We start from the raw sequence: 17,826 nt of genomic DNA, 5'->3' as shown, positions 1-17,826 counted from the left end.
CTTCTTAGCTACCTTTAGCTACTGTTGTACCCTGTTTGCATTTTAGCAGAGCTGAAGAGAAGCAATAAATCTATGAGCATGCATAATGTCACATCCTTTGGATTGTCCTGGACAGTTTGTCTTTGACATATCCATCCACAGGCTGTTACAGGCGACTGAGAAAGTTGGGAAGGTTTTTGAAAGTTTTTAAGTTAAGTCACAACCTGTTCACACATTGGCAATAGAAAATGATATATACACATAAAAAGTTACAAACAGAACCTTTAAAATTTGCCAGATATTGACTGTTGCACATAAACACCCTGCCCACTTAAACCAGTGAGAAGAGCTCAGACAGAAAGTTACAGGCAGATTTTTTTCCTGTGAAATAAAAACTGATTTAACTTTGGCAGAAGACTGTGAGCTCATGTAGGACCACATCACTCGTATCAAGGAGCAGGCTGAATAAATACGTCTTATTAGGCTTTCAAAGGGCAAAAATTGCTCCAAGAATTTGTTGGAAATAAATCAGAAGTGATAGAGAGGATACGTTTGTTTCTCCAGAATCCACACACTGATATGTTTGAAGTGTGGTTCCTTTAGAAGAGGACAAGCAAACAGCAGCAGCCCTGCTGGGAAGGTTATGAAGTTGGAGCAGAGGCCTGTAAGCTGAGCGTTTATTTTGGCTTCCTGAGGAACAAATCAGACGGTTGATATACAGCGTGAGTCAGCTACTCCCTCATGTCACATCCTCAGTTTATTTACCAGCTGAGAGAAACCACAGAATTAGAATAAAAATTAGATTATGTGTCCCTGCACTCAAAGAAACGCACTCAATTACTCCAACTCCAAACTTCTCTGGAGGGGGAGTGAGGAGGATTGTTGCTGCACAGTCATATATCAAACAGCAAAGAGTGGGAGAGCAGCATGTCATATCTGCTGCTTCATTTCTGTTTCTCTTTTTCGTCCTGTTGGCAGGGAGAGAAATCTCTTCAAAGCTCCACAAACTACGCAGCCTTTTAACAAGATGCACTTAATCTTCCTTGTGTTTGCTTTAGTTAAGTTAAGGGATTGGCTTTGTCCGCGGCCCGGGGGAGTGGCGGCATGTTGATGAACGCTAACCTCTTATCAGTCTTTATCTGCATTTGAACAGGTTTCCAGCGGGGCAAAGCCAAGCAGACCAATAAGATTAAATATAGACTCATTTTGCATGTTGGTAATGTCCCAGCGCTCTCTGTGGGTTCAACTGGAGTTCATGTTATTAGTATTACAGGCCTTTCAGGCTCTCAAATCTCACACAGATCAGAAGGGCTTTGTGAGGTATGCCACCATCAGCCAATTAATGCCCACGAGTACAGCTGCTCTGCTGTAAGGTCAAGACTAAGCATTTTCACTACTAAATGCCTCAACTTTTTTCACCGCCTCAACCTCGTTTTGAGGTAATTATTCTGCTCTTTGGGAACGTTTTGTAATTCACACCCCAAACATTGCGTAACAGGAGTCAGAGAAGTGACCTTGAGTCAAATAACAAACCTGCTGGGCTTTAGGGGAGAGGGATCTGCACAAATCCCACCCACATTAACAGAGAGCAGACAGGGAGATTGAAGGGAGGCATTTTAGGCTTAGGAGAACTTCGCTTTAGATAAAATCTCCGGGACAATAGTTACCTTTCAGGCGTTTAACTGGCACTTTACTCTAACTCAGACTGACCTGAGACCAGGCTTCACACTCAAGGACACTGCAACAGGATACGCAGCTGCTGCAGGGATTAAATCACTGATGTTTTAGTGGTGGAACAGGGAAGAAAAAAAACACCACCAGGCCTCTCATCCTCCAGTCACTGCTTCCTCTGACCTCATAGTGATATTCCAAATTACACTGAGCTGCATGCTGAGGCCTCGAGAGGCCTGCTCACAAATCATGCTGCAGCCTCATGCAGCTCATCATGAGGCTGAACCAGGCTCATCTCTTCTGCTGCACTCACACCAAGTCTTACACTTTACATATTAGTGTATGGCACCACATTAAAGGGACAGTTCAGATCGTTTGAAGTGGTACTTATCCATAGTAAGTGTATTACATACAGTAGATGGAGACGCAGGCTGGACTACCGACACTGCAGCCAAGCAGTGTACAGCTGTGGACGGGCAGCAATTACATGGTTTTTAAGCCACTTAAAAAAAGTCCCACCTAAAAACATCAATTGCAGTGTAAGTGTACACTACATTTAATATGTTTTGAACTCTTAAGTCACTTTCAGACACTGATTCCCAACAGGAAAATGAAGCTGTTACATCGCTCTCTTCAAAGCCAGACTCCACTGAGAAAAACAGTGATTTAACATCTCTGAACACAGGAGCTGCTGGTCGACTGCTGCCTCCATTAGTTAGTTATTTGTGCTGTTGTGTGACTTTGATGTTCTAAAGAGTTAATTCAGATTCACCAGAGTCACACAATAAGACAAACTAAGTGACTTGTCGAAGCAGCAGCAGACCAGCAGCTCCTGTGTTCAGTAGGCTTAAATTACTGTTTTTCTCAATGGAGTCTGGCTTTGACGAGAACATTGTTACGCCCCACCCTGTGGTGGCCGTATGGGACGAACAAAACTACACATAAAATAACCACATAAGACACGTTCAAACACTCAAATCCATGGTATTTATTAACAAATAAAACAAGGAAACAAGACAGCAAAAACTCCCAGGCTGAGAGGCAGCAAGACCAGTACCACCAAAAATAAATGGGGGCTCGTCTGGGATCGAACAACCTGAGGTGAAGTGCATGTAGGGTTTGTGTGTATCTTGTGGCCTTTTTTGAGTGTAGAGGTCCTTACATGTGGTTATTTTGGGTCAGTGATTTGTTTTGTTCACACCATCGATGGGGAACTTAGGTCTGCTTATTTGCACACGACTAAAAATACATACAGAGGAAGTAATGTTGGTGCCATGGCCCTAAAATGATATCAGGATATTTCAGGGTATTTTTGTGATAACAATATTCTTGACGATGTGAGAAATTAGTAAAAAAAAAAAAAAATGTTATTGTTAATTTAAGACAATGAAATTGCAACAAAATCAGTGATCTAGTTTTACAGTTTGCTTCAGATATACAGTAAAAACTAAACAAAAGGATCTCACATTATTTTAGTTAGTGAACAACAACAGTAACTCAGAGTGAGATTCAGATTCTGTTACAATATTAATAGTTCAACTAAATAAAAGAACAACAACAAAAGGAAAACAAATCTAAAATAAGAAAATATAACAAACCAGTGGAAAAAAACTGATGCAGTTAACAGCTTTCCTGTTGGAACTGGCCATCTGACAGAAAGGTAAAGGGAAAGCGGTGAAAATACTCAATATATTGCTCCTGTCTGCTTCTTCAAACTCTGGATGTGTTGACCACCATCTACTGTAGGTAACACACTGACTCTGGATCACTACCTCACACAGCTTCACTTCAGAGGATCCAAACTGTCCCTTACACACTCTGAGTTGAGCTTTAATCCCCTCTGGGCCGAGCCCTGATCAGCTGCAGCCACAGTGCTACTAAAAGGCACTTATTGTGTGACAGTTTGTGTCCAAACATCACGACACTGAAACAGATTCTCCATCACACACATCATTACAACATTTATACACACTGAACTCAGCCGGCCCACACATGAAACACACCCAGCGCCCCAGTAATCAGATTACAGAGCACAGCTTCAGAATCAAACATGGCACATTAAATGTGCCGATAGCAAAACTACTCATCAGTCACAGCCTTTAAAATGAAAGCAGAATCGTTTGTAGCCCCAAAGCTGAGGGATAAAGATAACGGTGCCACCTAGTGGTGACTGAACAACCAACAGAACAATCTGTTCAATCCATTTTAAAACAAAGCAAAGCTCCAAAGTAAAAATCAAGTGAACACAATCTTTAAACAGATTAATCATCACAGATAATCCCTGACATAATCCAGTAACAGAGGAATGCTCACAGCCTGATGATGCTCATGAATTATTACTAGAATGCAGTAGTTTAATGGAGGTTGTTTCCTTTGTGTTGGTGCAACAGTGGTGGGCCGTCACGGTGCAGACATCTCCAAAAATCACCAGAACCCAAAGCAGCCCGAACAGAGGCGACTATCAACAGTTTGGCTCCACCACTGTGTCGCCTGTCAAAGGAAACAACACATGCTCGTCTTTTTATTCTCCTACATGTGAAAGTTTCCCAGCCTACTGGTGAATTTGTCCTTGTCGATGTTCTTGTGCTCTGGCACGTTTCTGTAGGTGCAGTCCGACCTCGTGCAGCCTGTCGTTTTCCAGACAACAACAGAAAAACAAGTTCAGTTCAGTGGCTGTCAAAGTTTAATTTTTTATAGATATATATATTTTGTGAGGATCAGGAGGCCTAAAATGCCCAGGGTCCTTTTCACCTCAAAATAATTACAACAAACAAGCAAAATAACTGATATGAACAAAGACAGTCTAATACTAGTTATTTTATACTTTGCATTAGTTAGTAATGGGCGGACTGATTCCTTTGAGTTGACACATGTAAATATATATTGAATCGGCACTTATATAAGCTCAGTACTACGGTACAGATATGTCACTGACTTTCTTTGATTGTCAAGTAGCAGTCCAGTTATTTTCCAGCTTTGTGCTGTGTTTATTTAGTGTCTCAATATTCTGAAAAATTTAGTTCTCTGATTATATTTCATGGCTCAGCTGATCCCTTTCATTTGCTCTTCATTATCAACGTGTTGTGTCACAACCCGGCTCTCAGGCCAGAACAAATACTGGAAAAGACACAGTGGATGATGTTAAATTAAGGGTTATTTATGGTAACAAAGCAGACATGGAACGGGCCAGTCAGTAAATCAGTGCTGTAGATGTGAGTGAGTGAGCATGGTGAGGTGTTGTGAAGTGAAAGCAAAAGCAAACCAAACAAAGGCCAAAGTGTGACAACGACGTCACATGGAGAGAGAGAGACAGAGCAACACTGGAGCTGGCTTTTATTCCCCAGCAGCACTCAGCCCAGGTGCTCTGAGTCAGCCACTGCACTCTTGTGATGCCTCCAAGAACACAGGAAAAAACAGATACTGGTAAAACACAACCAAGTCAGTACTTCAAGGGCCGTCATAGTTGTTTAAACATTGAGAGCAACGTTGTAGTCTCCGTGTTGTTTCCACGTCACAACTTTAAGCTAATGAACACCAAAGTTAGAACGACCATCTGAGGGCCATGTGAATGCACCCTTGGCCTCCGCTGGCAGAGGTCTTGACTCAAGTCTTATTTAACTGCCTCTTGTTGACTCACTGTAGCAGACAGAGCGAGCTGAGCGTAAGTCTGAGGGATTCATGAGCAGTCGGATGTTTGACAGGCTGACTTGGTTCAGACTGGACACTAAAAAGAAAGATTTGTTTATTTGTTATTGCTCGTCACTGACAGAGACCAGGAGTATGTTTTATAGAGCAGGTTGCATTTTGGGATTTATAGAAGGACATTGCACACTGGCAGGTGTATGCATGGTTTTATAAATCAGAATATGTTTTAGTGCACAGCATGTTCTGCTTCTGTCCACACATAGACTTTAAGTATGGATCCTATGCACTGTTTTACTTGTGAGCCACCTGCTGATTCAAGACAGTAAAACACTGAATGATCAGTTTCACGTTAAAAATCAGTGTTTCTGGGGCGCAGTTGCTCAGTGGGTAGGGCGGATGTCCCATTTACAAAGCCAGTGTCACTGCCACAGTGGCCACGGTTTCAATTCCAGCCTGCAGTCCTTTAATACAACTCATCCCTGACAAAAGTAGCCTAATGAGGAGTAAGATAATCAAATTGCAGAAGGCAAAGTAAATGTATCCGTCATGTGTTTGTACATGATAAAAACGTTCTGTGTGACATCGGAGTTCACATAAACTTTTGATGTCTCTGCAGGAAATCCCACATGCACACTCAACAAAGGATTTTTAAAATATAATTTCAGCTTTATTGATATGATTATCGAGTGCATAGCTGGAGACAGTGCAAACAAACTGAGATAATCGATGATACATTTCATCTACAAAGAATCTTTGCAGCTCAGATATCTTCTTTAAATGTGCAAAACTTTCTACATCAAAGTTTGTTTTTCTGACATCTCTGATACTCACAATGATATTTACAATACAGTCTTTTCTCATACAACAAGACTTCTCAAACTTGTTTCTGTATAAAGGAGAAGAAAACCTATGAAAAAATAAAAGTTCATCTCAAACATGAACACCAGATGATGGACAGGAAGCACAGAGTCGCTTGATTAGACCAGTGGTTGCCTTTACAGCTCTACGGACCTGCACAGTGCAGCAAATTACTTTATAGTACATTTTTATTATATTGATTACATTATTACATTTTTAGTATTCTTTCACTGTTTAAAAAAATAGCTGATGTTTATGCTAACTACATTTTTATACAAAAGAAATAAGCAATAACCACAAAAACTGATATTTAAAACAGAGTTTTTGCAGCTAATAAAATGACTTATTACATGTTAACACAAGTTTTCCATCTCAGAAAAAAAAAGATGTTGCCATGAAAAAAAAAATCACAATTGAGTCATGGTTTTAAAAAAAAGCACATAACTAAAAAGGAAACAACTGATCTGGACTGTGATTCTTTATCTGGCCTGGCAGTTCTTGGCTTCTGTAGTTTAGCAGACTGATTCTCTGAGACGTTACGAGAGCTTTGGGATGTTTATCACACATTTCTTCTATTTCCTATTTGCTCCGCCCTCTAACGGGCTTCACAAAGCTTGTTAGAGGGCGACATGCTCATAGAACTGGAGTTACATCCTGATAACTACTATTTTTTCTTAATATACATAATTAGATACCGATATAGTTTATATGTATGTACAAATAAATACAGACAGTGCAGCAGGCGTCATTTATACACGCTCTTCCACATCCAGTAAAGTTCAGGTTCACTAATCTTCACTGGACGACAGCTGACAGTCTTATCTTCAAAGTGCACGTAGAAACATTTCTGTCATTAATACACATCATCTTCACAAACCACACATCTGCACCAGGTGCATAAATAACCTGAGATCTCAACCCAGCTCCACAAAGTTCCCTAACTACAATAAGAGGAGTAGATTTGGTGTTTGTTCACTACGGTTCATTCAACAGTTAGATAATAAAAGTCCAACATACGAGTAATTAACGACACGATCAAAGGTCTGACGAGTCAGCTATTATTACTGAGGGTAATTATTAAACAGCTGCCTCACGCCATCCCAGTCCAGTGACTACAATAAGGCACCATAACCTTAAGATCCTCTTTAAAAAGCCTTAAAGCCTAATCCTCTCTTCCTTTAAAGGTATTAAATCCCCTTAATGCTTAAACCTCCACGCCATCAGCAGTGCACAGGCACCCACTCCTGCAGCGGTCAGAATGTACTTTGTATTAGGTGTCAGGGTACGACAGGCCATCTTGTCCTCTGAATCCTGCAGTGTCTTCGGCTCTGCTGACAGATCAGTGGGTGTAGGCTCAGACGGGTGGTGGTTCTCACTGCAGGAGGTGTTCACACTCAGTACAGTATCAGCAGTGGTGTTGGACAGTGGTGGAGCAGAGGTCATCTCTTTGGCTGCTTCACCGTTGATCTGAACTTGTGGTGTTGAGCTTTGACCGTTAAGGTTGAGGACAGACGGCTCCTCGGACACACGCACCACGGTCTCCAGCACCGCCTGTGTTCCCAAACTGGGACAGAGAGACTCGTAGTGGTTTTCCTCCAGTTCGTTATGGTTCAGAGTGATGCCGTTCTCCTGGCATGGCGGTGCAGACGCTGTAGTCACGGTGGTGGAGCTGACAGTGGAGCATGCTGGAAGCTGGGCAGAGGTCACAGCGTCCGGTGCAGCACCGTTAACTTCCAGATGCTCACTATCACCCGAGGTGCTCAGACACACAGAGCTGTCATCACACAGAGGGGCGCCCATCCCAGCAGCACCAGGCGGGGGGGAGGTTGTCGCTGCAGCTTCTGTCTGCGGGCTGCTTTCAACAACCTGCAGGAGAAATTAATGTCACATGTCAGGTTCATTTTTAAAATGTAGCTGAACCAATCCCTCTCTGTTGTGCTGTTAAACACTGCACATTATAAGCTTCACAGAGGTAGGATTTATTGAGGGGTGATAGTGTCCTCGGTTTTGCTAAAATATGGTAATTTCTGCCTCCAAAGAACCAAGATGGCGACGGCGCAAATGCCAAACTAGTAAACATGAAATCAAACGTTTGGCTGCTGCTCTTTGAGTTAACCGCTAACTGCTATTAGCTGCTATTTAAATCTCCCACTTTGGGTCGTACACATAACACATTGCCATAACATCACACCTGTCCTGCCAACTGTCCTGTTTATACAGACACCGTTTCGATGCTGTTACTTCCTCTCCTGCCACCTTAAAGGCGAGACAATATAATTCTACGATCGTACCTTATATACAGAACAGCCAAGCGGCATAATGGTGCAATATTCCCGCCTTAAGGAGCCAGTATAAAAGGGGCATATGAGTCGGATCACCCTCTCGCTCCTCTACAGCGCCACCCTCTCGCCCAAATATGATCACTTCTGCCTCTAAAAAACCAAAATGGTGACAGCTGAAATGCTGACCTCAAGACTTCAAAACTGGAGTCCACAAACCAACAGGTGACATCACAGTAGCTTCGTGCAGTATTTTTTCAGTCTATGCCAAACGTTTCACAGTGTTCCACTGATTGACAGCTGGCAGCCATAACGCACCAAAAAATACTGAAATGTGACGGCAAAGCTGAGACATGAGAAGGCCGCAAACTAGCAAACATGAATGTAAACTAGGGACGTCAACCGTGAACCACTTAACAGTTAACTGTCGATTACACGTCAGTCTGTAGGTTGATTTTACTGTTCTTATCTTAACTACACCGAGCACCAACTGGGTCTGGTGGGAGCGAGCTAACGGCACCGCTCATATGGTGATCACTGACAGTAACGCCGCCCTGACACAACAGCATTGCTGTGGAAACACTATGCCCGCCCTCTGGTCTTCCTCCAGGTCACCCCAGTGAGTAAACTGCTCAATTATGAGTCGCTAACCCCCTTTAGCATCATTAACCCTCACTGTTAGCACTGTTAGCACCGGCAGCAGTGTCACCAAGGCTAGCTTTACCATCATACTGGTAGTTAACAATGCTAAAGGGGTTTGCAGCTCAAAATGAAGCCACTCACTCAGCGGAGTGACCTGGGTGGAGACCAGAGGGCAGCCACCATGTTTCTGTAGTGACACACTCTCGCCACTGGGAAGGCATCACCAGTGGTAAATGTCCAATGAGGGGTGCCGCTAGCTAGCTAACACCCAACCTGTGTGTGGACAGTGCAGAGCAGCCAAGGCTATCATTAGCTAACGAGTGGAGATCAGAGGGTTGGGCAGTGGGCACCATGTTTCCACGTGTTAATTTTTAAATGATGATATTTAGGTTTTCACCTGTGCAGTAGGAGGTTCAGATGTCTCTTCAGGCTGCAGGACAGCTGCGGGTTTGATGTCCCCAGAAGGGCTGTTGTCCTGGACTGGAGGCCTCTCTGGGGTCAGGGTCAGGAAAGAGGATCCATCGGTCACATCAGAGTTCATCTGAGCTGCAGAGGGACTCTGTGGTGGACTGACCTCTGTGGAGGTGGTTGTTGTTTGGAGAAGATCTGGGGACGCAGTGTGTGTTTCACACTGCTCAACAGGACGGGATGGTTGAGGAGTGTCCACAGAGCTGATGGATACCTCTCTGTTTCCTGCGCTCACCTGATCAGGGATCACAACATCATCAGCAGAGACATCCTGGATGCCTGATTCAGAGTTTTCCACCAGCTCCTGGTGAGAATTAGTCTCCCTCTGAGGAGGTGGGGGTGTAGTGGGCTGAGTGTGTGGGGCGGCAGGGGAAGGAGGAGGTGTTGATGGAGGAGGTGCCACTTCAGCCTGAGTGGACTGTGGAGGCTCTGGGACAGGCTCAGGTGGGGAAACAGCCTCAGGAACTTGGGCTGCTGAGCTCTGGGGGGCTTGTGGCTGCACAGGGGGTGAGGCCTGGGCAGCTGGCTCTGGAGGAGCTGATGCTTCAGCCGGCTCTGGAGGAGCTGATGCTTCAGCCGGCTCTGGAGGAGCTGATGCTTCATCTGCGTCTGGAGGAGCTGATGCTTCATCTGCGTCTGGAGGAGCTGATGCTTCAGTCGGCTCTGGAGGAGCTGATGCTTCATCTGCGTCTGGAGGAGCTGATGCTTCATCTGTGTCTGGAGGAGCTGATGCTTCAGTCGGCTCTGGAGGAGCTGATGCTTCATCTGTGTCTGGAGGAGCTGATGCTTCAGTCGGCTCTGGAGAAGCTGATGCTTCATCTGCGTCTGGAGGAGCTGATACTTCAGCTGGTGGAGCAACAGCAGCCTGACTGTTTGCACCACCCTCTGGGCCGGACAGATGACTGGCAGATGGTGCTGGATGGACGTGTGCCCTGACGACAGTTGTTGGAGGAGAGCTGGGGTTGGATGAATCTAGGCCAAAGCAAACAATGTTGTCATTTAAATCCATTCTGAACATGACTGAAGCTCCTGAGGGGCGGCTGACACTAACTGTACAGTCATCATTTATCATTTACTGGAGTCTCTGATGTCAGACACAACAGGACCAACAGACAGACAGCAGATTTTTCCCTGAAGGTTTTTGTGACAAATAAAACAAAAGTTTGTTTTTACTGGTAGCATTTAATTAAATAACAAAAGGTGTGTTGTGCACCTCAGGTTTTGCAACCCACAAAACACTTTGTGTGATCGGGGCCTTCTTCAGCCTTCCTCAGCCTCTGATTGGCTTACCGTAACATTCTTACTCTAACCCTAACCAATCCCAGTCCTCTAACTGCATTAAACTCTACCCTATGACACACAGTACTGTGCACTTGGCTTTCAGACTTACCGTTGTTCTCTTTCAGAGCTTCATACTCTGCTCTGATCTCAGCTGCGAGTGTCGACTGCTCACACGCCTCGAGTGCTTTGATGAACTGCTCCGGCCAGTTCTCTCTCCTCTTCAGACAGTCCAGCAGGAGCACCATGCTGTCATAGTTCCCATACGTCTCTCTTTTTGCCTCAATGGTTTCCTAAAATTAGATTTCATAGAAAAAACACACATTTATTAATCAGAGTCATCATCAGTTTGTTGTTAGTGTGCTGATGATTTTACTCAGACTGAGCTGTTACTGTCACCAGTGATAATAAACCTTAGAGTTCATCTCTCAGTACTTCACCAGACAATAACCACATTTGAGCGTTCTTGTCAAAATGTTAAATATCTGTAATTTTGGTCGATATCATCATTTCTCGACTCTCAATTGTTAATATAATTACTGGCTTTAAAAAAATCCAGTTTTGGTCACAACTAATAACAGAGCTCCTAACCTGTTTAGACCTGCAGTTACAGTCATGTATCCTTAGTCAAAAAATTACATTAAATTAATTAATTAAAAAATTTGATTAATTAAAATTATATGAATTAATTAAAAAAAACAACGCTGGTGACGTCACTGCCACCTCTTAAACAAAGCTACTGTCACAGCAAAGACAGAGAAGCTCAGTTTTTGGGAGCAGACCGGCCGGTGGACACTGAATGTTGCTGGTGAGTGAGTATCCCCAGCCCCAGCTCCTTGTGTCTAATGAAACTCACCCTGTCTTGAGACGTCAAGCACGGTAGATGGTTCAGTATTTCTCTCACTTTGACCTTGCTCACAATGGTCGGCATATTCCGCCGCAAGTATCCGTTGTACAGCTTGTCGCTGGCGAGTGACATCTGTGAGATAAGGTAGTAAAAACAGAAACAGAGTAAAGACCAAGAGTCAACCTTTGACAAATGAAGCCAACATAGAAGTGCCAAAAACTGCAGTTCTCTGAACGACCACGAGGCCGGCTCATAGACGACGCATCTCCACTTCCTCCCATTGTACAAAAATGAAAACAGATTATCCCAGGTACAGCCACAGTTCCTGCCAATATAACCGTCTGACCAATCTCGAGCAGCACCACTGATTTTGTGCACGCCAATTGGCTCACACAGCTATCGTTGATGACGTCAAACCCCTTTTTTTAACATCAAATTACAAGTTATGACCAAATGTATCTGAAAAACGAACACTTGAACTTCATTAGAACTACCTGTAATGACAGAAACCATCTGTGGGGAAAAATTTATTTGGGGTCTTCCTCGATAACAATCAATTAGTGTCCCTGTTATATGGCGGCTGATCTCATCCTCTGCTCAGACGGTAAGGAGCTCCTGACTGTCATTGTTTTCCCAGTTGGCTGACATTTTCAGTTGCTGTTCTTATTCTTTAAATTAACCACTCTCCCGCAGTGGGTCGCACACATGACACACTGCCATAACCTCACACCCGTCCCAGAGACCTGCACAGGTTTGTTTTTGAAAACCAAATCAAAGGTTTAACTTGTGTCACTGACTTTCAAAATAAAAGGAACTGCAGCTTGATAATAGTGATTTGGAAGTCAAAATATGATGCACATCTTTTTCATTTGTTTTATTCTGAAAAAAAAAATATATATTTTCGTTCTTGTCTGCTGCCTGCCCACGTGTACTTCATTTTGACTCGTACCCATGAAGTTATACATGTACATATTTTAACCCCTTACACTGTTTTTTGCAGATTACCTGTCCGACCCGCTGCAGGACTCTGACCTGTCCTGACAGCTGACCTGTTTATACAGACATTGTTTTGGCGCTGTTACCACCTCTCGTGGCGGCTTGAAGGTCAGACAACTCTGTTCCCCCATTTGACGATCATACCTTATATATAGAACGGCGAGGCAGCATAATACGAGTTAGATCCACCACTCGCTCCTCCACAGCGCCACCCTTTTTCCCAAACATGGTCACCTCTGCCTCCAAAAAACCAAGAAGGCGACAGCCGGAATGTCAAACTCAAGACCTCAAAACAGGAGTCCACAAACCAACGGGTGATGTCACAGAAGGTACGTCCGGTATTTTTACAGTCCATGGTGACAAACATTATTTCACTCCTGATACCTGTGCCAGTTTTGCACTGTGTCATTTTGCAAAGTGGTGCTTCAGTAGTCAACACACACTCCTACATTTTAGTGAACACTTCAGCTGGCGAGGCACCAGGGCCCATTCCCTGTTTCTGTGTTTGTCTGTTACTCCGTGTGAGACGAGAAAGTACCCAGAAAACACTGAAAGCGAAAGTGACGATCAGCCATGCTGCAGTCGTGGGGGAAATTAAAAAAACATTTCCGCTTCTTTTCAGTTTCAAGAAACATTTTTAAAAGGATGCGTCTCTTTCTCTGCACAGCTGCAGCACTTTTGCTCCTTTTCAAGTGGAGGACGACGCTTAGTCTCAAGGTTGCAGCTGTCTGGTGTAAGAATACGGGCATCCGGCCCGGACTAGTCACTGATTAATCATCTCCAGAGTCCAGTTTAATATCTGAACAATAAATGTGCAACATTAAAGTCTAAAACGCCTCAGTCCAAACACACCCTCACACTCTGCTGCATCTCAGGGTCAAATATAAACCTCAGGCACTCTTTGTTTTGTAATGAATACCCCTTTAAACCTTCACCTTGTTTGTACCTAAACAGTTAGGTGGAGTAATCTGTTGACAGGTTCAGTCAGAGGGAATGTCTCCACACAATAATCTGCCATCGCCGGCCACGACAAACCAAGCAGTGCGTCAAAGTTTAGTGTAAACGTGGGACAGCAGCAGTCTGGAATAAATGTCAGACGCAGGAACCAAAGAGCAAAGTCTTCCTCTCTGTATCATTAGCCTTCAGAGGCCGAGCTTTACCTCTCTCACACACACACACACACACACACACACACACTATATTCTGCGTCATGTTCGGGCCTTCACAGGAATGTGGGAAGTTTGTGTGTATTGTTTCCAAGCATGCATTTAAGTGTAAAGTGATGAGGGATTGCAGATTAACAAGACAAGGAAGTTGGTGTGAGAGGAAAAAAAAAGCACCTTGACACGAGAGAGCTGAGCCAAATGAATGACCTCTAAACTACCAGGTCAGGACAGAGCTTTCCTCTCCTCTGTGCTCGATTCTACGAGACTCTGGGTCAAATTTCATGCAGAATAGATCCCACAAAACATCACAGCTCCGACTGCAAGACCTCAGTTAGTCTGATTAAAGCTTGTAATGAAGGACAAGCCTGCAGGAGAGGCCCAGAAGTGAAAGCAGACACATCTACATTAACATACTGGCATTTACAGTAAAACAGCAGAGTAAGCAGGCCGGGGAGGATTTAAAACAGGCTGCACACAAACAGTAAAGACCTTAGAGACTGACACCTGCCTGTAAATGATTAAATTATACCATCAAATATACTTTACAGGCCTATTTAGTGTTAAACATCTGACTACGCAGGCTGAGAGAAATTTTAAAAGGCTGCACACAAACAACAAGGACAATAGAAATAAAATAAAAGCTTATAAATTATTGAAATACATCCTGAAAAATACCTTTAAAGCCTTTTTTGTGTGTAAAATAACTAAGAACATTTAGAGGATTTTAAACAGACAGCACACAAACAAGAGCCACACAGACCAAATGCTCCAGTAATAATAATATATATATAATGTAATAATGACATAATGCAGTTCTCACCTTTCGTGTGTTGGTGCCTCAGCAGCAGTTCGTGACTCCCTCCTCTCACAAGCTTTTCCTGCTCTCACTAAAACCTGCGCTGTCTTCTTCACACACATCTGCGCAGCGGTTTCCACACGGTCCCTGTCCTCTGCTCCTATTGGACGACAGCGCCGTCAGTCAGAGGGTGGACCAATAGGATTGAGGTCAGGCTCTAGAGGAGGCGGGGCGTGCTTAATCTTGACCCTAACCGTGACTTTTGGTGCTGTGTGATGGGATGGCAGCAGAATGCGATTGGATCTGGACTTGTGGTTTACATCTGTCTCTAATCCCTGATCCTAATCCGTTCACATGGACACACACACACACACACACACACACACACACACACACACACAAACATGTGACTGACCATGACATGACTATCACAGCTGACCTCCATAATAATAACATTACATTTAAGAGCTTGAGAGGACAGTGAGAGCAGATAAATGAGGCAAATAAATAAAAATAAAAACAGTTATTCAGCAACAGGAAACTGAGGAGCACTGAAGCAGACAGAGGTGAAATGTACCAGGGTTCCTGTAGATCTTTTAAAAGTCTTTTCAGACATTGAATTAATTATATTAGAAAATAAGGCCTAAATTTAGTTTAGTTTATTTGAGTTTATTTGCACATACATGAGAAAATACAGGAAAAAAAAAAAATAAATTAAAGTTAAAACATTGTGCAGGAGAGGTTGGAATTCAAACAATGACTTATAAAGATACCTGCCCTGTTATACAACAAAATACATAAAACAAAGTAAATAAAGTAAAGACTGCAGAACTGAACTTGAGTTCCAGACTAAGAAGAAATGAAATAATGTTAGAAATGTACAATTCAAAAAAACATGAACATGAAAACATTCATGTTTTCACATCGGCTACCGTAGTTAGCAGCTCCTCTGTGATGAGTGTCGGGAAAACACAAATTATTTTAACCTGAAACTGCTTTATTCAGTGTTTTTACCGGTTCAAATCAGCTCATCTGTTTGTTTTGGAGAAGAAAACACCTCTGTGGATAATTTAGATCACGGTAAACCTGAACATTTGGATCAAAAGTTATCAGAGAAACAGGGCAGCACAGATTAGCGGGTGTTGGGCTAGCAGCTTGTCTCTGACATGCCAAACAGTGACGGAGAAACTGATTTTAAATATGAAACTGCTTTATTGAGTGTTTTACTGATTTAACCCTTTAAAACCTGAGCAACGTGCAATCAAGAAACACAAAAAAAGGCATTGAGCAACTTTAAAGCAACACTTGCCTTTCTGGAAATGTTACACTTTTCATTGTTTAGGTTAAAATGCTATTAATACACTGATGGCACACTGAAATGTAAGTGAATTCCACCAGAGATAAAAACTCGGTCCGAATGCAGTGATTGGATGGAGTTTTCTCCTGTCCTGTCTGTCTTCCCCACGTGGAGGCCTCCGACTGACGTAACCGCTCGCGCAGCATTATCTTCCTTGTTTGTTGCCAGTCACCAGTACTATCTAACGTTAGCGTTTACGTTATATTATAAAACTCATCAGTCATCACTGACCCTGGATACGTTTCAAAGCTCTGGGGTTGCGTTTGACTGTGCAGTTATGTTCAGTTTGCTTCTAATATAACATATAACATTATATATGACAACACAGCATCCAGTTGCTAATGGCTAACGTTATCTTCCTTGTGCTTTTCCACTTACTAGCAACATTAACGCTACTATCTAACATTAGCACTGTGACCTTATTCTAAAACTCATCAGTCATCACTGACTCCGGTTGAGTTTTAAAACTCCGGGGTTGTGTTTGACTGTCTTGGTTGTAACTTTACACTCGCTCTCCTCTTCTGTGTATCTAACGTTACCTTGCCAGCGCCTACGTCTATCATAGACGTGATGAGGACATAATGGAGGAGGGGGATGGGACTTTGGAGGGAGGCGGAGTTGTGGATGTTCAATTTTTTTCTGCTGTGTGAAATGTAAGAAAGATGAGAGTTGCTTGAAATGAAATGACACAAAAATTAGCAAGAAATTAGTCAAAGTTACAGCAAAATGTCCTGAAAAATAAATAAATTAAATTTTAAAAATATAATTGCAAAAATGTATACATTTTTCAGAGCTTTTTTTTCTTTCATTTTTTAAAACATTTTTTTTAATAATTTCCCCTCTCTCTCTGTTTTCTCTTTTGGGTTATTTTTCTTGTAACATTTTACTATTTCCCTGCAGTTTGCCGGACATTTCTTGCCAAGTTGCTTATTGCCTTTTTGCACATTTTTGAAACAAATCAAACCAGTGTCTTCAGGTTTCAAAGGTTTTTTTCCCAACTTTATTTAGCAAGACAGTGTGGTATACAGCATCAGGTAAAGAAAAAACAGACAAAACATTGATTGTCACATCTGAATGTCAACTCCCTTCCCACCCACCGCCCACAACCCACTGCCAGGCCAATCACTCAAAACCCAAATAAGAGAGAAAGAAATAGATGAAAAGAGCAGTTCAAAAATAGAAATGAAAAAAGTAAATAAATAAATAAAAAATAATAATAAATAAGTACAAAAGGAATTGAAAAATAATAATAAATTAAAATATATATATATATATATATATTAAAAAAAGGTTAAATGATATTGAATAAAAATAAACAAAACGTAAATAAACAATTACACATATCAATCCTCCAACTCAGAGGAAAAGTCTAGAGAATGTATATGATTCAGAAAAGGATCCCAAGTAACATGAAATGATTTCACCGAGCCTTTCAGGCTTCAAAGGTTTAAATGTTTGTGAAAGGTGTCTGAATGCAGCACAAGACAGCTGATGTCCGTCCAGGTTTCAAAGGCTTTAATCAACACGTCCGTTTGTTTTTTAGAAGAAGAGACCTCTGTGCATAATTCAGCTCCTGCTAAAACCTCTTGAACAATGAACACTGAAGGACTCCTAACTAAGCTACAGCTGGTTGCAATGTGCAGTCCTCAGCACTAGATGTCAGTAGATGCCCCTACAGCTCACATGCTGGTTCTTTAAAACACCCAACAGTATATAAAACAGTAAAAATGAGCTCCCCATGACTCAGTACAGCAGCAACATTCACATGGTCATAAACTGATCATATTTTGAATTTATTGGAAGGATAGCCTCTTGAGATGTAGCATCTCATCCTCCAGGGAGTC

At 42.6% G+C, this 17,826-nt stretch overlaps 1 protein-coding gene across 2 annotated transcripts in view; it reads right to left on the bottom strand.

The window, feature by feature from the left end:
* The window catches only part of LOC125900850 (histone-lysine N-methyltransferase 2D-like), a 422,240-nt gene extending 407,475 nt beyond the window's left edge, over window positions 1-14,765 (bottom strand). Inside the window, exons 1-5 of one of the 2 annotated variants that reach the window (XR_007450885.1) lie at window positions 14,650-14,765; window positions 11,677-11,799; window positions 10,933-11,113; window positions 9,472-10,514; window positions 7,145-8,019 (exon numbers count right to left, since the gene is read on the bottom strand). Coding sequence is in view for 1 of the 2 variants with exons in the window: in XM_049596114.1 (XP_049452071.1) it covers window positions 7,351-8,019; window positions 9,472-10,514; window positions 10,933-11,113; window positions 11,677-11,799 (2,016 nt within the window). In the remaining variant the exon portion in view is untranslated. Of the gene's footprint in view, window positions 1-5,940; window positions 8,020-9,471; window positions 10,515-10,932; window positions 11,114-11,676; window positions 11,800-14,649 lie in introns of those variants that run through there. The other variant, XM_049596114.1, reaches the window with a different exon arrangement.
* Window positions 14,766-17,826: the final 3,061 nt, after the last annotated feature.

The sequence above is a fragment of the Epinephelus fuscoguttatus genome, linkage group LG14, assembly GCF_011397635.1.
Source record: "Epinephelus fuscoguttatus linkage group LG14, E.fuscoguttatus.final_Chr_v1".
NCBI lineage: Eukaryota > Metazoa > Chordata > Actinopteri > Perciformes > Serranidae > Epinephelus > Epinephelus fuscoguttatus.
The sequence above is the reverse complement of the archived record's forward strand: the minus strand, read 5'-3'. Positions and strand labels throughout refer to the sequence as shown.